Here is a 23,365-nt window from a genome sequence, read left to right as displayed (position 1 = left end):
GGGAGAGGAGCTTTCTCTTCTCTTGTCATTTTCACTGATGTCTTAAGCATCAATTATGAGATTTTTTTATTATCTTAAATTGTTTGGCATGGTTTTGTTTTTATTTAAAATAATAGAAAAACTTTCAAAATTCATAATAGACTTTTTATCTATTATGAATGATAGTGAAAATTTCATTTTCTTCTTTTATGCAAAGGTTTACTTAAAATTTTATAATTAAGAGACGAAGATAAAATAGTCAAATATACATTATTTTATAAAAGAAAATTTATATATTTTTTTCTCTTTTATTTTTTCTCACTTGTTTACTATTATTTTTAATAATTTTTTATTTTCATGTATCAAATTTATTTTTAACAAAATTTACCAAATCATTTTTCATTCTTGATTATTTTTTTTTAAATAGACATAATATAGAATGAAAATTGATACCACAGAAAATCCTTAGTCACTGTCTTTGTTGCTTGTTGCATAGAGAAGGAAGTAGTGAAAGGTCCTAATCCGCCATAAAGGAGGTGAGACTTGAGAGGAAATGCTTTTGGATTTGTTAGTAAAGCACGGAATCTCGTACTCATACATGCGCGACGTGGCCCCCACAGTGAGAATATAGCAGAGCGGTTCAGCGGAAGGAGAGCGAGGAGAGAGGGCGTGGTAATTTTGATCACTGGTCACCACTGCTCAGTGGTCACTGGTGTGGGAATAGAATCGGATACGCAGGAGAGGAAAAACGATGGAAAAGGGAAGGAGAACGGTGGTGGTAGCAGCTCTCCAGTTTGCTTGCTCCGATGACGTTTCATCCAATGTCGATACAGCCGAGAGGTATTAGATTTCTCGCTTATACTTCTATCTATTTGCTTTTTATTTAACAGAGCTGCTATGAATTTTTGGATTTTTCAAAACTCGATTCACTCGAAAAGACAATGTTCCGAGGGTTTCAATTGAATGATACTTATCGAAGGAAGAAAAGGTTAAACTTTGGATCTCCCCTGATTGTCTATTTCATCTTCCAGACTCCCGGGTCATGTAGACCGTACGCACTTGCGCGGCTAACTCTTTGTTTTTTTTATGTTAAAATATCTCTATATTGTATGGAAGAATGGACCTTTGCAAAGTTATTCTTTCTATAGATTTACTTCCACGGACGGATGGAACCCATAAGTTTAATTGGGGTCATTTCTAGATTCAAGTAGTGAATACCACTGACTTTTCTTATTCCTTTACCTAGCCTTTTGATAACCAATTGCTTTCTAAACGAATATTGAGTCTACGATGAATTAAATTATCCTAGAGGCGGCTGTTTTCAAAGATCGTGTGATTGAAACTTTTCAAAATTGAAGTGAGGTCATGGGAGATTTTGTAGATTTGCAAACTTAATTAGTTGAGCAGATTTCTCTTTGTTTCCCAAGTAGCATCACTTATCATTTGGATGCCTGGACGTATTCTTAAACTGATTCCTCAGCAAGAGAATGCATTGTCAGGGGACAAAAAAACAAGGTCACTGAAATTTCATCTTGCATCTTGAAGTTTTGGGCTTTCATTTCCATTTTGCATTCGTCTTGAAATCTGTTCTGTAGCTGAGTTGTGGTATTGCCTGGGTTAAATGAATTCCTTTACCATCAGGTTCTTCTCCTTTTCTTTTGGGGTGCATTAGATGTCAAGAATTCTTTGCCTGCATCTTCTCTGGATATCCTGAGTGATCACTGGACTGCACATTTGGACCATTGATCACTGGGGCTTGGTCAATGTCGATTTGGTCAATTAACTGTCCAGCAGACAATTCTATCTTTTGGGCAAGAAGTTCTTATCTGGGCATTTTTGTATTAAAATATTAGAATAATCACTTATCTTCACTTCAAGGCCTATGTATTTTGATTAAATGGTTAGACCATCAAGCATCAACTTCAAGTAATTCATCTTGAATAGGTATATTGAACTGGGAGGACTCTCAGGAGAACATAGTTGCTGGAGGCTTTTTAAGTATATATATAAATATTGTTTCTTTTCTGGGTTGTGCTTGGGTTTTATTCTCTTCTTGGATGAATCCTTTTAGTTACCTTGGGACATTTGGTAAGTTGAATACAGTGAAAAGGAAAAAACTTGAGACATTATATCCCTCCTTAACGCATTTTCTTTTTGAAATTGGGTGCTTCCTAATTGTGGAAGGACCAACATACTCTTCCTCCTTCCTCATGAATTTCAGATTTTTCCTAAAGTGATCACCATCCTCTATGTAGGTTGGTTCGTGCTGCTCATGGGAAGGGTGCAAATATTGTTCTCATTCAGGTGAACATTCATAAATCATGAGCTTTACCTCTACAATAGTGTGCTAATTATATACTAAATCAGTCATCAAATATGTTTAGTTTACATGTACTTTCTATAATTAGTTCTGGTCTTAAGTGAGAAATTTCTTTTGATCTTTTGCTTCTTAGAGGTTTTGGTTGATGCACTAAAATTTAGCTAGCTCTAAATTATAAGAGTTGGCCCAAATTGTAAGTATTTTAGAACAACTTGTTTAGAGAGAATCATGACACATTTCTTTGAAGTCATAGAGATTGCAAATTTGGTACCAATACTTGTATACGTTTTTGAAAATTGAGAAGGCCATGGTATCAAAGCTATCAAAATAGTGAAAAGATATCATGGGGCAAAAAAATGAGCCTCCAATCATTTGCTAGCTTAGGTCTATCATGCCTGTTCATAGGCTAAGTAAATTTACGGTCCCATGAGTGATTATCGTCTTGGTATTGCATTGCTCTTTGTTCATGCTTTCTGTTTTATCTTCAGGAGCTATTTGAGGGCTATTACTTCTGCCAAGCTCAAAGGGAAGATTTCTTTCAACGTGCAAAACCTTATAAAGGCCACCCTACAATTCAAAGGTATATCATACTGTAATTATACTTCTGTACGCAACAACTAGGTACCAGTTGCGAAATGTGAATACCATAACTTACTGTATATCAGTATATCAGACTGACTTGTAAGACAGAGATAGAACCATATCTCCCGGGACTGGAGATTGGACATGAGATTTTTCTTTTTTCCTCCTTTTTTCTGGTAACCAAGGTGCCTGGGCCAGCTTACGCTTACCTCAATAATCCTCGAGAGAGACTAGCAAGAACCAATGGCCACTTGGATTATCCTATTTGTTCAATCTGATCTCCTTGGGAAAAAATCCTGCATGGCTAGAAATTATGGGCTAGATATGTTGTTAACATAAGCACTTAAAGTTGGTTTATCTGCACTTAATTTCTGTCTGGATCTCCTGCTCTACCTTACTGGTATTTCTGCAATGTAATAACCATATTACATATTTTATTTGAAAGTTTCGATGCATCTAGGGCTTACAACCCAGTAAGCCCTTACGTTTACAAGCATTTGTGCATATTGGGCAGGATGCAGAAACTTGCTAGAGAACTCAATGTGGTGATACCAGTAAGCTTCTTTGAAGAGGCCAATAATGCTCATTATAATTCAGTAGCTGTGATTGATGCCGATGGTACAGATCTTGGTTTGTATAGAAAATCCCATATCCCAGATGGACCAGGCAAGTGCATTTTCTGTTTGTTTCCCTCAAAATAATGTTTACCTTTGTCACCATTGCCAGTTTTTATCATCTTCAGGTTACCAGGAGAAGTTCTACTTTAATCCTGGTGATACTGGGTTCAAGGTGGGAAGTCTGCTGTAATTATTTCCTTGATTTTAAAATAGGTTTTCAGCTGTGGTGATTGATGTCAGTTGGATTATGTTACTTACAACAACCTTGATGCCATGGATACAGGTCTTTGAAACCAAGTTTGCCAAGATTGGAGTAGGTAAGAAATTTGACTTCAGAACTGTTTTAATGGGGCTCACAAATTGATAAGAGCACCCACTCAAACATTTGATTATTCTCCCAACAATGACCTCACCATGCCTACATATAGATCTGATGCTCCACGGTTTTTGTGGGTGGTTTCCTGCCTTAGTAACTTTGCATCTCATATGTCCTGTCCCTGTTTCTTGGTGATCATTAGGATATTTTATGAGTGTTTGAATGGAGAAAGAAATTCCTTTGAAATTCATTTCTTAATTAATTGAAACAAAAAGATGTGTATTTTCCCTTTATTAGCTGTTTCTGACTAAATGTAATATGAGAACAGTTACTATTTGCTACATTCTTTGGCAGCCATTTGCTGGGATCAGTGGTTTCCAGAGGCTGCACGAGCTATGGCTCTTCAAGGTGCAGAGATACTGTTTTATCCCACGGCTATTGGTTCTGAACCACAGGATCAAGGACTTGATTCACGTGACCATTGGAAGCGAGTAATGCAAGGGCATGCTGGTGCTAATCTGGTAATTTTCTTTTTTCAGATTATATTGTTTTAGTTAATTCAACCAAATTTTTAGTTTAGTGTGTCTCTGTCTTGGCAGTCAAATGAGCTGATGCTTGTAAGTTGCTGATTTCCCTAATGTAAACCCAATTGTGGGGCATCTCAATGTTCCAGGCCCTAAAAATGTGGGTTAACTTTAGGAAAGTCTGCAAGTATGAATGAAATTTTGTAAACTTACTAGTCAAAATGACTGTAAAAATGGATCAACTGGTTGAGATAATCTTGGTTAATGAGTTCTGTCCCGTGATCATATTTTGAGTTGTCTTTCATTGGATGTGTGAAATCCTACCAATGATTTCATATGGTTAATGGGTAGTTTGAGTGTTCTGTTTGTTTTTGGATAAAAAGAAAGTAAATTCATTTTTTCTGATGGAGCTTGACAACACATCGTTAATAGGAGTTGGCTGCTTCATGACAATTCAGGTACCTCTGGTAGCTTCAAACAGGATAGGAAAAGAGAAAATCAAGACCGAACATGGTGACAGTGAAATCACATTTTATGGAAACTCTTTCATAGCAGGTACTTTATTTATTTGTTTGTTTTACCCACTGATTCCTATGATTTCTTTTCCCTGGCATTCTGCAGCATGTTTGATGTTTAATGTCTGATTGTATGATCAGGTCCCAGTGGCGAAATTGTGGCTATTGCAAATGATAAAGATGAAGACGTTCTTGTTGCAGAATTCGATCTGGATAAGATCAAGTCCAAAAGACACAGTTGGGGTGTATTTCGAGATCGGCGTCCAGACCTATACAAAGTTCTTCTTACATCAGATGGCAGCAACAAAAGTCTCTGATAAAATGCCAGTCATCTTCTTCTCTGTTGTGTAGGCAATCAACCAGAAGCTTTAATAATATATACTCTTACTGACCAATTTGTGAGAAGAAAAATCTTTTACTGGTCAAATTTGATAGAAGAAAAAGAATGAACAGAAATTGAGATGAATCCTATTTAGTTCTTGGGTTCTTTCAAGACTCCATCCTGGCTTCTTTAATTGGCTATATCAGTGTTTTAAGTCTTTTTTTCCTGCATTACTAGAACGACCATGTGAAGATGCATAAGCTGAAGTACTGCCACAGGAAGAAATAGCCCAATTGAAGGCCTAGCTCTGGGCTAGGTGGTCTAGCCCAAATCATGGGCTTATTCCAGCTCATATGTGGGCTTTATTATTTATTTATCTTTTTTTTTTTGGGGGGGTGAACATTTAATATCTATTTAGATGATATTAAGTTTGCATATTAATTTGAATATTTGTACGCATATCTAATGTGTAATTTGAAAAATGGGTTTCTTCCATGTTTAAGCATGTAATTTGTTCCCACACCCGACTTTAAAACTTAGTTGCATTGGTTTTTGTATAATTTTTTTTTATTAATTTGTTTTTGTCTGTTTTTTTATGAATTAACTTTAGTAATACATTTTGTATAGTTTCTTGATATGAATTAACTTGAATGGTTAATGTGACAAATGATAAATGTATAGTTTCTTGATATAAAAATATTTTTTTCCTAAGACGTAAAGATCCAAAGAATAAAAAATGCTTTGAAGTTAGCTTTGACTTTTTAGAAGCATAAAAAAATCAGTTAATTGCAAAGGATTTCACTATTGATTTTCACTAAAATAAAGTTTCGGATTTGTTTAATACATGTATCAGGCACATAGAATATCATTGTGGTATACTGCTTCTGTTTAATTTTGCTTTTTGTAATGTTTCTGCAGATTTTCTTGTTAAGGGACGCCCGTTTTTTCCTCTCTTGATCATGTTAGAAAATCCAGGTCGCCTGACTTGACTCTTTTACTAAATGATATTTTTTTTTTAATTGACAAAAAAATAAAAGAAAACGACTAGGACTCGTCTTCGCAATGAACTTAAATGTTTTTTTCTATTACTTGTTAGCGCCAAGACTTCTCATGGAATAGAGTAGATGGACGAAATTTCTATTTACAGTTCTTTAGAGAATCGGCTTGGGGTGGAATTATTCAGATGCAGGAAATTTGATCTGGTTTGGAAGGAAACAAGCTTGGCTTAGAGTAATTCAGGCACAGGGAGCTTGATCTGGTTTGGTGGAAAAGCAGTCACTCCGGGTATTGATTCTTCCTCCCATCGATTTACTCCTGTGATCTTAGGTATTCTCTTCCCTTATTTAGAAGTCCGTAGTTATCTGATTTAGTTGTTGTTATTGGTTTTCTTAATCTTCTGTTATAAATTCAATTAATCCTTGTTCCATAAGTCACTGAAATCTGCAGATCAGATTAGGTCAATCTTTTGGGATTTCAAGGGACTTATAGGGTTGAAAGTCGAAACCCTATCTAGGTTTTGATATTACTTAAAGCATTTCATAAATCTGCGTATCTATAGATTTTAAAAACCACTCTTGTGTAAGAGCGGATTGGAACCAAGTTTTGCTTGCTCATATTTGACATTTGTTATTGTTAGGGTTTTTGGATTTTTTTTGGTCATTGCAATCTGTATCTGCATATGCATGTATAGCTAAATCCCAAGCATACGAAGGTCATGTGAGCTTGTGGCATAGCTTTGTTTTAGAAAAATCCCTATATCAGGAAATAGCATTTTGCAAACTTCCAATCCGTTCCAGAAAAAGCTGATAATCATTTTTGTTGTTGTCTTCCTGGCCCTGGATTTGGATTTCCAGATTCCTGTCTTCATGTAAGTCAAGAGGTGTGATGTGAAGAGAGGCACACCTTAAAGTAGCTAGAACCTTCAAAAGTAGGGGATCGAATTGGTTGTCTTTTTCTTTCTTTTGGTCTTAAAATAAAATATAGGTTCATCAAGAAATCAGATTTCTGATTTTTTAAATCTGATGACCTTACCTTGTCAAATTTCGATCTAGAAACCTTCCAAAATCATCCCAGACTGCAACAGAAGTAGCAAATCTACAACGTGTTTGCACATATCAATGCATCTAGAAAACCTAAATCAGCCGCGTCACCCTCTCCTCTCTTACACTTGTTAATCTCTTTTCACATTCATAGCAACTCCATTGCATGACAAGTTTCGTTCGGAACTGGAAACTGAGGAAGCCATCATGTACTCCTTGGATTCGGAAAAAGAAAAATCACATAGTACAAAACGACATTCCAGTGCATGCAATTTCACTGTTGTTAATTTTCAATTATCACATCACATTGGTAAAATATTCCCACTGTATTGTGTTGTCTTCTCTTATTATATCATCTCAGAGTTTCAAACAGTACATTTTCAGCATCAGTAGAATATTTCTATATGGAAAAATCCCATTTCTATAAGTTAAACTATCTCAAAAAATTTTAGTAGAAATTTTCTCTTTTGCAGTTCAGTTGAGTAAAAGGGTCGAGAGTGAATAACTTTTTCCCTGACGTAAGGGGGAAGAAGATATAGGTGACATCAAATATATAAGAGAGTGTTTGATTAAATTAGGTTTTAAAATTGAACACATTTTTGTAAACCAACCAAGAATGGTTCTAAAGAAAAAAAGGAAATACATTTCACTCATCACCATGGCAAATAATCGATTCTTTCAAAATTGTCTACTTGGAGAAACTTTTCCATTCAAAATTATAAAATTTGCTCTTAACAGACGATAGTTTTTTTCTTTCTGTGTTTATTATTCTCATCTTCTACTTCTTTTTTCCTAAATTTGCTTTTTTTTGGTGGAAGAAAAGAAGACTGGGGACATGAAGGATCATACAGGGACTCCACAGTACCTATAATAAACAGTTGGGAGTCTAAATATGAGAAGGGATCGAGTAGGGAGGGAAAAAGCAGAGAAAAGGAAAAGATTGACAAATGGTAGCTTTTTGCATTGGCAAATGCCATTACCATTTGTCTTCAGCTCCATTCATGCACATATCTCCTTCCTTACTCGTTCTTTTCTCCACATTTATCCTTTACAGCTTCTCTTCCTCTTCCTCTTCCTCTTCCTGTTCATCCTCATCTTCGTCTTCTTCTTCTTCTTCTTCTTCTTCAGGGATTTCTCCGTCAGATTGGACAAAATGAAGCTTAAGGCGTCCATCTTTCCGACATGCACGGAGGAATTCTTGGGTAGGGATCCTAATCTCCTTGAGTACGAACCTGCCATCACGTCGATACGATTTGAAACAAACCCAGGGCTTCCCGCATCTTCCAATGCAAGAAATCGGTGGTGGGAAAGAACAGGTCCCTGAAATTGAACCTGAATTGGCGAAGGCGGTGGTCCTTGAGTAGGATCTGCTAGGAGAAGACTTCCACCAGAGGTGATCATGATTGTCCGGAGAGCAGGATAAGCAATTCTTCCCCATCGCCTCATCTGCTTTTTCTTCTTCTTCTTCTTCTTCTTCTTCTTCTTCTTCTTCTTCTTCTTCCGCTTCTTCCTCTTCTTCCTCTTCTTCTTCTTCTTCTTCGTTACCGGTGCTATCGTCGATATCGGACTCTTCTTTGTTGGAGATATTGGGAGTAGAGTCCTCTAAATCGTCGGAGCTCTCAGATCCAAGACCTTCGGTACAGAGTTGCAGGCTCTCGGAATTCTTGATGGAGAAGCCTTCGAACTGGTTCTGATGGCCACTGCCGTCTACCGAGGACGATGACGAAGGAGACCAGGCCGACGACGACGACGACGACGATGTAAGATCGTCCTTCTCCTTGTCATTCGCATTGGCATCTTTCTGATCTTGAATCAAGAAAGACAGTAACGAAAAGGGGGATTGAGGAGAAGATGATGATGATGATAATGAAGAAGAAATAGGGTGGTTCTTCTCGTGAAAGTGAAGCTCCCCGAAAATCTCACTGAACGTGGAAAGGTCGATGGGTTTCCTAGCTTTCCTTATCAAATGTTGATTCCATTGCGTTAGAGCTTCAAATAGCGTTAGATTCTCTGGTAATGGACTGTCAAATATTTGTTGAAAGCTATCACAGGCTGCCATGAATTGTACAGAAAGAGAGAGAGAGAGAGAGGGGGAGATGACGATGACGACGACGGCGACGACGAAGTGGGGTGTGTAAACTGTGTGTGTATATATATATAAATATATGGCCAGCGAGAGCGAGAGCGAGAGCGAGAGCGAGAGCGAGAGCGATAGCTTGAGAGAGAAATAAGGGAGTACAGAGAGGATGCGAGAAAACGGAAAACAGGTGGGATCAACACACTTACACGGGCGGGGATATTGGATATTTATTTGGATAACGCGGAAAACTAAATTAACTCTTTTCTTTCTTTCTTTCTTAGGCAAATATCTTGCCACGTGGCTTCGAAGACTCAGGAAACCTGTTACGCTTACACCTCACACCCGTTTTTAACTCTTGACGCGTTGACCCATTTTTACACCTAAAAATCTTTTCTTTTTTCCCCTTTTTCATGCCCAAAAAGAAAATAATAATAATCTCTCAGGCTCTCAGCCACAATGAATTCTCTCTTAAACCCTATTGATTGATGCTCTCTCCATGGCATTCCCATTAGCCTCATCTAATTGACATTTTTCTCCCTCACCAGTTACTCTTCCGGTCTTCCCTTTGACACGAGAATCACTCTGCTTGAAATTTTCTTTGCTAGCTAGAATCACGTTTTATTTTTCCTTTTCTCTTCTTTTTCTTTTTATTGTTAAATCACCACTGAAATCTTCTTTTCTATGATCAATCAACGTTGAAAGCTGGATCGCCGGTCATGGATAGGAGGAGAGAGAATTTCGTGGTCAGAAACGGATAAGCCGGTGATAAGCCTTAAAAAGATAATCCCATTTTTACATATTTGAGTTAGCCCTCTGCCCAAAGTTTGAAGTAATCCAGGATACAATACAATACAATTTCAGTCTATATATATATATATATCCATATTAGATACAAAATTGATAAGTCTCTCTATTGAATTTATATCAAAATATATCGACTCTGGTAAATATAATACTCGATAAAAACACCTGGCCAATACAATATTGACACCAATATTTTAAACCTTGCTGCTGGGCTGGGAAGGTCAATAGGTAGGTGGAGCCATCTGGGCTGAGGCATATGGTATAGGAGACATACGGAGCCCATAACCCAGATTTAATTCTGTTTGATTTCTTCTTTCTTTTGGGTTGGGGGGAGAAGATTACACAGACAAAGAATTTCACAATTCAAAACTGCTATTTTTAGTGTTTATACTACTACCACATGTTTCTACTCCCAAGTTTGTTCAGTACATTGCAGGCAAACAAGTGCCATAGGCATCAAGCTCCATAATCCAACCTACCAAGAAAAAAAATAGTAGATCCTCTCCCATGTCAGGGAGCACTCCTCAGACAGCTGTCGATGTTGACCATATATTACAGGGAGGCCCACAAGATATTGGTGATAAAAGTTACTTTCTTAAAAAAGATTATTATTTTTTATTTTTGAACCCCATATACTTGTGGTTATAAAGTCATTGGTCAAGCACAAAGTGCTTCTTGTCAAGGAGAATATCCGCACTCCACCAAAGCAGTCATACCTATTGGATAGCAATGCAAAAAGATCCGATTTATTGGTCCTTCTCATATTTTGTCTTTTTGAAATATCAACAAGATAACAAGTGGTGTATATTGATGGGAAAAAAAGTATTTAGGAATAATAATAGCCATAAAATAAACAAGGGGTGCTAGATTCCAGCACTTGGCTGTCTCAGGCTCTCAGCTTCCTTCAGCTATACTGGTATGGCTGGTCATGAGATTCAGTCATGATAGGGTATATGGGAAGAATATCCTTTGTGCTGTAGTACTTCTCCCAACAAATAGTCGCCACCCCTGTAACATTCCATGAGAAGTCTTGTCTCCATACAATTAGACTAGATAGATTATGAGATAGAAATCCCTGAGCAGTCGTGTTTGTGGTTGACAATCCAAATAGTGAGATTTTTTGTCTTTGGTTCTTCAAGTTATCTACCAGTTACTGAAGAAGTAATTGAAATGGAAGCAGGAGCTTGGAAGCACAGCTGAACTGCTTTCCATAGAAGATATCACCAATGGCTAAGATAGAATACAATCAACTATCTGATGCGACCGAAGCTGGGGGCTGACAAAGGACCCAGAATCTAATCACAATGTCACATGACTCACATCATAACAATGGAGAACGAAATCTTATTCCTAAATCACAGATACATGGAAGCAGGAAAACCATTCAGTAGAGTCCACATTTAGAGAGTAGTTCAGGCAAACAGAAATGTTAGCGGTGGGATGGGTGAAGTGCATTGAGAGAAACTACACCAAAAACAAACAAAAGATACATGAACCATACACAAACTTCATTTTTCATATCCAAAATGAAACAAACTGAAATCAACCAAATTCGTTAGACCTTCAATATAAAAACATCTTCATCACCGCCATGCTTCAACACGCTCTGTCCTTGAGTTTATGCGGCTAATAATGCTGATACCCTTTGACTTCTCAACAGCTCCTGATACCTGAACCACTGACTGCCCATTAAACCTTATGGACCCCTTCCTGAAACTTGAACTACTTGATTGACAAGTTTTTTTCTCGCAACCACTTGCTTGAACCACGGCTTTTAGATGGTTAACTTCACCTATCCCTTGTTTATTAGTTGAGTCTAGTCGACCTAGAACCTCATAGTGGCAATTAACAGAAGACCCATTGCCATCTGAAGTGATGTTCTCAACAGGATAACTACAAAGTCCACCATTAGTCATTGAATCTTCTTCAGAAGAATCAGGGGAAGTTTCTAAAACCGGCTCGTCAGCAACAAAGACGTTTTCTGTCTCTTCTTTCAGATAGTTTGGATCCTCCAGGCAGAGCTGTGACGGGCTGTGATGACCATTCTCATCAGAGGGCTCTATGTGAGTAGCAGAATCTGTATCCACAATAGAGTCTTCTCTTTCTTTGAGTGTCTTAATAATCAGTGTCTTGAGGAAATTCATCACTTGCACTGCATACATCAATGCAGTTAAAGGATCTGCCATCTGCAACGAACACATGCTTTGTCAGAAATCCAACAAAAGGCAACTTGCTTTATGTGCTATTGTTACAACCACAGTCAGAATGGTGTTGCTGAGAATTCATAAGAATGATATTGAAAGGTTATTAAAACAATCTAGTCGAGTCAATGTTGAGAATAAGAAATAAATTAGTGCTCCAGTTATATGTTATACAATATATTCTATTGACACCATATGACAACAAAAATACCACTGGATACCGCACTTATCTGTAAAGCCACACACTCCCATTATGCATCGCATCAAATGCTAATACTTTTCCTAGTCTATGTTATCAATCAGTATAATTTCTGATGTAAGATTGAGGACTACAGTTGTATCATATGTCCGAAACCCAGGCAATGGAGTCTGATCTACAAGACTATAGCCATATTTGAGAATGTGACAGACCAAATTAAAGGTGAACCTACCCACCTGAATGTACAAATATGTACTCAGTCAGCTCCGTCAGCAATGATCATGGTAACAGAGGGGCACCACAAATTTACAACTGACAATGCAGATGATATATATGAAATATGGAATTTCACTGAGTCGATCAAGTGCATCTGAATAAATAACTGATATTACAACCTAGGGAACACAAAATTCTCCGTCACCTGACTCATATTGGGGGCATATCACTGAGTCAATCATGTGCATCTGAATGAATAACTGATATTACAACCTTAAAATTCTCTCACCTAAGTCATATTGGGGGCATAATGTGCATCTGAATAAATAACTGATATTACAACCTAGGAAAGATAAAATTCTCTCAGCTAAGTCATATTGGGGGCATAATGCATCTGAATAAATAACTGATATTACAACCTAGGAAAGACAAAATTCTCTCACCTAAGTCATATTGGGGGCATAATGTGCATCTGAATAAATAACTGATATTACAACCTAGGATATACAAAATTCTCTCTCACCTGAGTCATATTGGGGGCATATATATATATATATATATATATATATATATATATATATATATATATATATATATATATATATATATAATGGAATTTCACTGAGTCAATCATGCGCATCTGAATAAATAACTGATACTACAATCTAGGAAATACAAAATTCTCTCACCTGAGTCATATTGGGGGCAAAGACCATTGCAATATTCCGCGCATTCATCTTATTTAGATGTTCCTCTTGGACAACATCAGCCATCAGGTTGATGGCCCAATCCAGCAGAGCAGCTTCAGTTGGGGGAAGGAGCCTGACAAGCTGAGCACATTCTTCTTCTGTCTGGCATTGCATTACTTGCTCAGATGAGAGAGAATCCAGCACCCCAGCTGGAAGTTCTCTAAACCAGGCCTACTCATCCATTGAAGTATCATATTCAGTATCAATATAACATGCAAGGACAAACATATTCAGTATGGGAATTGTTCAAATGAAAAAAGTTTCTGCTTGTGACATTGCCTCATGTCACATGATGCCTACAGAGTCTTTATATCAATAACTTTAGAAGTACAACAGAAGGCTTCATAAGGCTTGCTAAAGTGCCACAAAAGAACAATGAAACAAATTAAAGAAATCTAGAAAGTTTCAGTGAAACAGGAGCTCCGGCATTGGGACAGGAGTACATTAGGATGATGTCTACGACAATCAGCTTCCTAATTCCAAAATAAGCTTACAACAGAAAAATGAATAAGAGGTCAAAAGACTGAATCTAACCGAAGTGCTAAAATCCCTACCTTAATAAGACCTGCCAGACAGTGGACGTCAATCCCATCTGGAACAATTCCCCGGTTTAGTTGGTCTCTGACATATTCCTCTTGACTGTTCTCCGCATTAATTCTGAAGATTCCTTCAGCCTGTAGACCAGAGTTCAATGGCTCATAAAAGGTTTAAGGGTGACAAGGTATTAATTAAGAAAAAATCAAACATTGCAGGGCAAACTAGAGTACAATCATAAGGCAAAGAGAACAGAGAGAAAAATAACTAAAATGTTGTTACCTGCAGCCCTCCCTGAGCATACAAGCGTCTCTGCATCAGAAGCAGTATAGTTGGCACACTGTTCCCTCGAGAATCAAAGGACAGCTGCATAGATTCCGTGGAAACTCCAAAAACATTTTGGCTACAGAAGAAGAAAGTATATGAATCATATAATGAAACAGCATTAGCATTTTGTACATCCACTGTGCAGAATATAAAGCAGATAATGTAGATGGACCCAAGATTGAAAACCACCAACAAAAATCAAAGTTATATGATTATATCTGTCCACACAAGGAGAAGACGTACAGGATTCGAATTTTTAAAACATTTATTTCCACACATGACAAGACCTATCTATAATGATACATCATTTTTCAGTTACATAGTATCTAAGATTTGCTAGAGAAATTGCAATTAAAGTATGACACATGCTGTCGGAAAACACATTGCAACACATGACATACATGCTGTGGGAGTAGGCTTTGAATGAGATATATCTAAAAGAGTGAATTTTAAATATATAAAAATAAAGAAAATAAAAAATAAAAAAAAGGAAGAAGATGGTCTCTTTAAAGGATGGGTAATCGTGTGAAACGCTGAGAAGGATCAAACAATTTGGATAGAGTGAACCATCTCCTTTTTAGTTACGATCCTAGGTTTAGGAAGTTGAGATACCTTCCTGCAAGTAAAATGTTGTCATGGCACCTAGGCAGTACAAGGTACTGGAGCAGGTACAAGTTAAAAGGCAACCAAGGTGTCCAAGGCGATGGCTTGTCAACTATAGTTGGTGACAGCTCTATAGAGATTTATCATGATGTTCTTTCTTGTTTCTATCTTTGAGTGTGACGTACACTTGAGACATAGTCCTAAGTGATGGACAGGGACCCGATCATAAATTCTTGCTTTTGTATTCCCCATCCACCAGCTGTAGTATTCAGCTCATCACACAAACTACAGGCAGCATTCTTTCATCTCATGATATTAATCAGAGTTATTCGTCTAGAAGTGGTGCCTCATCTTTTGCCTCTACTGAAAAGATGTCCAATCAATTACCCAAATGAGTCCTACAGCTGAAAACATCCACTTCTACATCTACTGAGACAATGGTTTATTCAGGTATATGTATCTCACTTCCTCATCCTCCACTCCCAGGGTTATTGTCTCGGCATCCTCACACGTGACTAGTAAGCCAAACCAATTCTATAATCAACATTCTAAACGTCCCTTGCTAGCTATCCTGGCAAACAAGTCCTTTGCTGATTCTTTTGGTTATGGTGACATTTCTCAGTCTTCATCTATTTCATTATCCACTGTACTTTAGAGGCTGTGACCAGTGAATAAGGTTCCCACACTAAGCAGGATCCGGGAACGGTCAAATTTATGAAGCCTTACCCTGTTTTCCATGACTCAAACCTGTGACAAGCATTCAGCAAGTGAGCACCAACATGTCAAACAAGACCTTAGTTATCTACTGTACCTTATTCTCCTAGGTTAGCTGCTTTCATCTGTTCATAAATTTATGAAACATTTTCACTGTTACATCACCTTTAGCCTTCTTACTGTATTCTGAAGGATCTCCAAGTTAACTAATAAAACTATCACTATGGTTGTCATGGTCTCTAAGTTATGTCTGAAAGGAGACCAAGGCACCCACCTAGGGTATGCTAGTTCTGAAGGCCCCTGTATGCCTTGACCACTATCCATGTTGCAGTCAACACCAACACCATCAGTATGCAACTCTTATCGCAACTACTTCAGACACTTGAATTGGTGTTGTTCCTTCAGCCACTTCCTCTGGAGCCATATCCTCTGCTAGAGCATAACAATCTAATTCCTGTTGGATTATGTCTTTGCAACAAATCTTGTCATAATCTCTTCCATCCACAAACCTTCAGCATGCCACTGCTGTTTAGCATATGCATGCAAACCCAGGTCCCCAATCTGTCAAGCAAAAGTCAGTGGCCCCTCCAAATGAAAACAAACATAGCTAAGGAATAAGACCAGTTAAAGAGGCAACACACTACCTGTCACATCATTGATCAACAGCATTCACCATCAACTTAATTGGTCAAAGTCAACAAAATTACAATAACTAACAAAGATGACTAAATAGCAAGATGCAGATATGAACATTACTATGAAAAAAAGGGAGACACTTTCCAGTTTCTGAAATCCTGGATCTATTGCCGATTAGAAGTTTCCACTACCATGTGTTGACACCATGTTTGTATTTCTAGTGTCTCAAGCAAAACTGCATCTGTGATACCTACATCTTTCCAAATTAAATGGAACCATTAACATTTTCCCAACCTTACTAGGGTCAGGTTTGTCTAAATGTATAGCTTTATTATGATTGACAATGCATTAACAAGTGATGAGGACACCAAAGAGAGAAGGGAATGCTTCTACAGCTAACTAAATGAAAACAATACAAGTTCTAGAGTTTTTAAAGGTTATCACAACTAAAAGAAGCCACAAATATTTTTCTAAAATATGTCAAAGTTTAGTGTTTCTAAGAATTTTTAAATATGAAATTGGGATAGCAATATATCCAAATGATATTCTAAGACTAAAACTTATGAACAATATTCTAAGATTACAAACTAATATTTTGGACAACCAACTTGGTTTTATTTTAGGAAGACCAGTCATGGGGACTATTTCTTTGCATAGGCAACTAGTGAAAAACTTTAAAGAACGCAAGAAGGGTCTTCATATGGAATTTATCAACTTAGAAAAAGATTATGATGGAGTCATTGGGAGTTAGTTAAAAAAGTCATGCGTATACTTATACGGTGACTAGTGTATGAACTTTGAAAGGGCAAAGTAGTGAATTGTAAATTACAATAAGAATATATGAAGGACCAGTTCCAAATCCATACACGTCCAGTGATCATAGATAAGTCACCTAGAAATATTTAAGATCAGATACCTCAATGTAGTTTTTTTCTGTTAATGATATTGCATTGGCAGATGAAACAAAAGCATGGATAAAAGTGAAGCTTGGATCAACCTCAGAATCAATAGGGTTTTAAGTTAATTAGAAGAAAATTAAATTACATGGTATATAACTAATAGTAACAATAAAGTAGAATTTTGAAAATTGACGACAGGATGATAACACTAGTGAAAATTTTAGGTACCTACAAAAATTAAAAAGAACAAACAAATGAAAAGCTAATGTAGTAATCTCACTCCAATAAGGAGGTCATTTGATTCATATTGAAGGAGATAAATGAGCCAGAGGTAGGCATAAAATGAAAATAGAAAAGGGGGTGGAGAAAGACATGGACAGCTAGGGACAAATCTCAAGTATGGCATTGAATAAGCTGATTGGAGAAAACCCATTTGCCAGGGATAAGGCTGAGTTGAGTAGAGTAACTAACAAAACAGTACTGCCATAAGACAAAAGTTAATAGAAAAATAATATCAATGAAAACGAAAAACTCATACAAATATTATGTAGACTCTTGCATAACAGCTAGATAATAAATAGGCAGGGAGATCTTTAGGAATTTCTAGGACTAGTCACCTCAGGTTTCTAATTTTCCTAATATATTGGTAGCAAATTATATAGGTTCTTTCATTCCACCCTACTTCCCATCGTAAATAATGATTTATTAGCATCAATCTCTTACAAAGATTATGGTATATGCTATTAGAAAGTTTCTGGAGTCAAAGAGATCCTCGTACAGAAATCAGTCTGTCCCAACAAAACACTTATCTGTTTGTAGTTGAACAGTAAACGAGGAAAGGCTGAAAAACGGAAATTTAATAGTTTAGATCTTGCTGTAACTAGAGTTGCAAAATAGATAGAGACGGACTAAAATCCACCATTTCAAAGCACGTGTAAGACCTTTTAAATCTATTGGGATGACAGATTACAATTCTTTCAAGTTGCCTATAATATCACAAATTTCAGTCCCTCAAATTTTGGTGAGAACACCTGACTGTTCAGATTTATAAAAAAAAAAAGGGAAGGACAATAGAAAACCCTACCCACAGTCAATCAACAGCAGACATAAAATTTGCCCCAGCAGGATAAAAGAAACCAGCGAGCAAGTCTAGAGACAATAGCTCATAACCACTAGTGGGTCAAGTGGACACAAGCATACAAAGGAAACACCAACTTTTACAAGTTCCACAACGGGACAAAGCAGACCGATTAAAGCAGATCCTACAAGTGGGGAACCCTCATACCACCTCCCCAAGCAACTAGCCCCAACTTAACATCAAAATGTCGATAGATTTGCATGACAGAACTCATCAAGAAGCAGTAGAAATTAGACTCCTGGCCCAAAGATTCACCAAGGCTTGCAGAATTTGGGTGCTATGATTTTGTTAGATCATAAACATTTGTCTACCCAAGCAATAGAAGGACACCAAACTGGTAATATACAAATACAGTTTGGAGAAGTGTGTAAATTGATGGAGTCCTGCAAGAATTCTTGCAGAAAAAAGTTCCATAAGTTCCATTGTTATATGCCGTAGTTAAGGTCAGATAACACTGGGTCCTGGGATAAGTTCATTTGCCTGTTAAATCAGAATGTGACTCTGATGCAAAACATATTCAAATTGGTCCAGAAAGTGCAGGAATTGTTCAAGTTCTTTATTACAGATTAAACCCTGAGGACTCCATCATCGATAGACCTTACTCGTTTATTCTCCTCATGCTACATTTGACATGTCAAATAGATAACTTCACAAAACATCTTTTTTCCTGGCAACCTAAATAACAAGAAGGTGAATAGTTTCCAACTATTTTACATGAAAAAGAGTAAAACAACAACCAAAGTCTGAAAGGTTTGCTACCCACTGCTTAGTTGAATTAGGTACTTCATAAAGATACAATTTAAGTTAGTGAACCACCAGGCCCATCAAAAGCAAATCTTGAAAGAACAAAATGGGGAACACTTTTTACCCAAAATGCAGCTTCAGGTTGGAATCAGAAAGATATTCAATTCGGAAACCAAAAATGGAAGAACACCGGTTAAAATTCAAAAAGATATAGAAGTTTAAAGGTGAAGTGACCCTTACGAAAAATTTAAACGGAAAAGAGGAAGAAAAAAAACCCACTTCCAGAAAACACCAATAGTGCGGAAATGCATCAGAAAATCCGCAGAAGACACACAGAATAGCCATACCCATCAAACAGATTATTATCCAGAAAGAGAAGAAGAAAAAAAACTTAGAAATCAACCGACCTAGCACTGGGAGCCCTCCTCGGAACTTCAGGTTCGAACTCGACGGGCAAGCCGAGGAACCCATTAAAGCGATCAAATGTGACATGGGCAACATGACGAACATTGGTTGGCCACCCAATCTCCATTGAGCCGAGCTCCTTTCTCTCAGTAGTCTTACAACCAACCAGGGATTTCCTAAATACAGTGATCAAAAGAGCCAACACAGACAGTTGATCTCCCTCTTTGTCCGTTTCCCTCCCTCTTGGCTCTCCACCTTCGCCTTCCTCGTCGTATTCTCCTTCGTCTGCTGTGCTGTAACCACTTTCAACCTCGTCCTCAACTACTGAAGATGAGGTAGAATTTCTAATAAGACACAGAGACCGGGAGCGTGAATGAGAACGGGGATGGGTCGAGCGTACGCCATCATTGGATGTGGGTGCACAGGATAAAGAGCTTGGAGAAGAAGGGAAATGAGATGGGGAGCGGAGAACTTCCGTCATCGCTGGCAATGAAAAGGGCCGTCTGAAGAAGGAAAAAACCACCAGAAATGCAAGAGGGTTTTTTAGGGAAATTACAGAGGAGCTGAGAAATTGCGTTTGAATTTTTCTTCAGTAAAGTCGGATAGAGTCGGATTGAAGGAAGGGCTTTGGGTGGTTAGACGTGAGAATCATTAAGGATTATTTTTCTGTTTCTTTCTCTGCTCTGGCTTCAGTTTGGAGATGAAGCAAAGGGGGAGAGAGAAAGAAGGGCAATAGGCCTATATCAAGAATTTACCTGGGATTATATTATCTTTATCTGGGTACTGTATATAATATGTAGAAATTCAAGAAGACAGACACAGAGAGAGAGAGAGAGAGAGGCTGGGGTTCGGTAGTGATGATAGAGATGGAAACGTTGGGAAGTGCTTCTCTGCTTCATAAAGACGCCCTTTTTTATTTTATTTTTAACCCTTTTTCTCTTCAAAACCGATAAGCTCTTAGAGAGATGATGATCAGTTAACTGGTAATTGGGAAACCTCTGATTCCCACTCGTTTTTTCTCAGTTTAACAGATAATCTTTCCAAATCTAATGACAGTGAGGAATTAAATCTAGGCTGCCAAGAACAAGAAGTATCCCCCAAGTATCTCTTTTCTTGTCTTACCAAAAAATAATAATATAAATAATATGTCTTTTCTTGAATATAAAGCACCTTATTAAGTATATCTCAACGTTCTACACTTCTACTTCTACCCAAAAAAATCCTTCTACTCCTACCAAATACATAAACGTGGTGGTTGATGATAATAGCTCCTCAAGGATAGAGAGACTTACATGTAATGGGATCATTGGGTCCCACCCTCTAAATGAATAAACCGTCTTTGGCATAGGATAGCCTTCTTCCTTCTTGTTGCATAGGTATTTTTCTTTTTTATTTGTGGTTTATGATATGTGATTTTCTTTCTTAGATTCAATAATTGTGACATTCTGTTCTTGTAATTCCAGCCGTTTGATGTGAAAATGTCACGTATGGCAATCCGAGAACATCAACAAATGAAGTTTTGACTAGGTGTTAGATCTCAAAAATTGAACTTAAGGTTTAGAGCGATTCAAATTCAATGTATTTTCATGCATATAGGATTTGCTTAATCAAATTTTTTTTTTTACTCAAATTTAACCAAAAAATTTAAACTATATATGTCTTCTAGTCGTTAGAGGGATGAAAATGAATTTCCCATGTAGATTGTAAAAAGAGTCCAAATTTAATTATTTATTTAATTGCCTTTTATGATACCCTTAAAAATATTTAGTGCATTTTTTTTTACGAGGATACATATATTAATTCACATAAAAGACTACAGTAAATAACTTCTAACTTTAATTAGAAAAATCCCACACTAAAATATATATATATATATATATTGTAAAATTAGTTTTTCCTTTGGATAACTTGTAAACAATATTTAAAGAGGGGGAATAAAGTAGTAAATTCTATTAAGTTATATGCAGTTTTATTTAATGATTATTGTGACTCATTTAAATCATAAATTAGAATGTAGTTTATTTCACTATCATTATTATCATGTCCCACACATTATAAGTTTTACGATCATTACAGTCTCTTACAATTAATTAAGCATCACCGGATGAAATCTTACCCATTTCAAATAATATTAATCAATCGCTATCAAAGCTTGAATCACTACCAATTTTATGTAGAATATATGATGGACCCATTAAAATGATTATATTGTGATTTTGGTTGGTCCTAATGACACTTATCAAGGTGTATTTATATTTGATATCCTTTTTGTTTTTTGTATTCTCTTTAAAAAAATATAATTTCCAACAAATAAACTGAAAGTAATTTATCATTGTATCATTATCAAAAAGCTGTCTTCATCTTGTACATTTTGAAATATATATATAAAAGGATAATAATAAAATATATTTATTAAAAAACATATTTAAGTATAACAATAGAGTTTTGAAAATAATAAATTATCTGACATCTCAATAGGTGTTAATAAGAAAGCCTTTCGATTTTTATATTAAAACTTTGGGTTTGTATATCTGAATAAGTGTTTCCAATCGAAATAAAGGATTTTTTTTTATATAAAAAAAATTCATTATATATGTTATTTGAATGAAATGATCCAAATATGATTTTCACTAGTGAGATGATTCATTTGTTAATGTATATAATGAGCATATCTAGTTGTCGTTTTGATCCAAACACAATATATAGCTGACTAGTTTATGAATTGTATAAGGTAGTTCATTTATAAATATCAATTTATAGAGACAGGATCTTGCTCTAAGTCACAAATAATATTAGTAAAGTGTCACCAAATAACACATAGTTTGTAAATAGTATCTTACATTTCAATCGGTATTGTTAAAGATGTTTTGTTGTATTCATTTTGTTTAAGAAAGTGTTAGGTATATCGAATAACCAAACGGTCCAATCAAAATAAGTAGTTGGCAAGACTGATGATATAGTAGTTCAAGCATTACTAAAACAATAGCATATTTGTATGAGATTTTAGTTTATAACACAATGATTTGTATAGGACCTTGTCTTTCAAGTATACAATATTCGATAATTACGTATTCATGTTTATAATTACAATTGTTGTTTACGAAAGAACCAGGGATAACAAAGATTAATATCTTCATTTTATTTTTTTTTTTTTTTCCTCTCAAGTGAAAAGAAATTCTAATGAGTCACAGGAGAGTGGTTAAGGGAAATTGAAAAGAAAGAAAGACATAAAAATAAGGTATTATCATTAACCACTTCAGTTTTCTAATACCCAAAAAAGAATTCTTTCAATTTGGAAGTATTGGAGAAGAAATACTGTTTCCATTTGTTTATTGATTATTGAGAATGAAGAAAGAATACTTGACAACTGAGATTTCTCAAGTAGAAGACATTCTCTTCTCTGACCTTTTTCCTCACTGTTGGTGCGGTTGGTGAGCTAAGTCCCCAACTTCTCCATGTGTGTCCAAAGGCCAATTCCAAGCACAACTCTCTCTCTCTCTCTCTCTCATTCTCATATCCTAGTGGTTGTTGTTGGATCTAATTCATTGTTTTAAGTAATCAGTGCTTAAGTCTTCTTCCTTCTAATTAGTTTTTTTTGTGAAAAGCTTAGTCTTCTCATACAATACAAATACTTGATCACAGATTATGGTGGACCATCAACAAATCCCAAATGTCATCACAGATTCACAAGCACCTTTTGCTCTGGGGAGAAGATATGTGTAGTGAAAGAAGCTATTCTTATTCTTTCCTTGAGTCAAGTTTAAGGCAGTTTTTCTGGGTTTCCTTTTTTTTCTGGGGAGCTTGAGTAGTTGAGTTTAGTTTTTAAAAGGAAAAATAAAAAAGATGGGCAACGGGAACAGAAGCTTTTTCCCTTTTGCAGGGGAAGGTAAGGTTACCTGCAA

At 36.4% G+C, this 23,365-nt stretch overlaps 2 protein-coding genes across 2 annotated transcripts; one reads left to right on the top strand and one right to left on the bottom strand.

Moving 5' to 3' along the window:
* The first annotated feature begins 491 nt into the window (after positions 1-491).
* On the top strand, positions 492-5,820 carry NLP1 (nitrilase-like protein 1). Its single transcript, XM_089163951.1, has 9 exons — positions 492-819; positions 2,235-2,283; positions 2,788-2,879; positions 3,396-3,547; positions 3,624-3,670; positions 3,782-3,815; positions 4,169-4,335; positions 4,797-4,893; positions 4,995-5,820. Exons 1-9 carry the CDS (start codon positions 731-733, stop codon positions 5,168-5,170), a joined length of 903 nt encoding a protein of 300 aa, XP_089020077.1. The 5' UTR covers positions 492-730; the 3' UTR covers positions 5,171-5,820.
* A 5,340-nt stretch (positions 5,821-11,160) lies between these two features.
* LOC149027585 (Rho GTPase activating protein with PAK-box/P21-Rho-binding domain-containing protein) lies at positions 11,161-20,302 on the bottom strand. The gene is made up of 5 exons (XM_089163939.1): positions 19,466-20,302; positions 14,280-14,400; positions 14,018-14,137; positions 13,404-13,634; positions 11,161-12,284 (listed from the first exon to the last, which is right to left on the bottom strand). The coding sequence occupies exons 1-5, from the start codon at positions 19,942-19,944 to the stop codon at positions 11,682-11,684; spliced, it is 1,554 nt and encodes a 517-aa protein (XP_089020065.1). The 5' UTR covers positions 19,945-20,302; the 3' UTR covers positions 11,161-11,681.
* Positions 20,303-23,365: the final 3,063 nt, after the last annotated feature.

Source organism: Hakea prostrata, chromosome 1, assembly GCF_041222555.1.
Source record: "Hakea prostrata isolate BN-2017 chromosome 1, UWA_Hpros_2, whole genome shotgun sequence".
Lineage (NCBI taxonomy): Eukaryota > Viridiplantae > Streptophyta > Magnoliopsida > Proteales > Proteaceae > Hakea > Hakea prostrata.
Note: the sequence above shows the minus strand (reverse complement) of the source record. Positions and strands in the feature narration are given on the sequence as shown.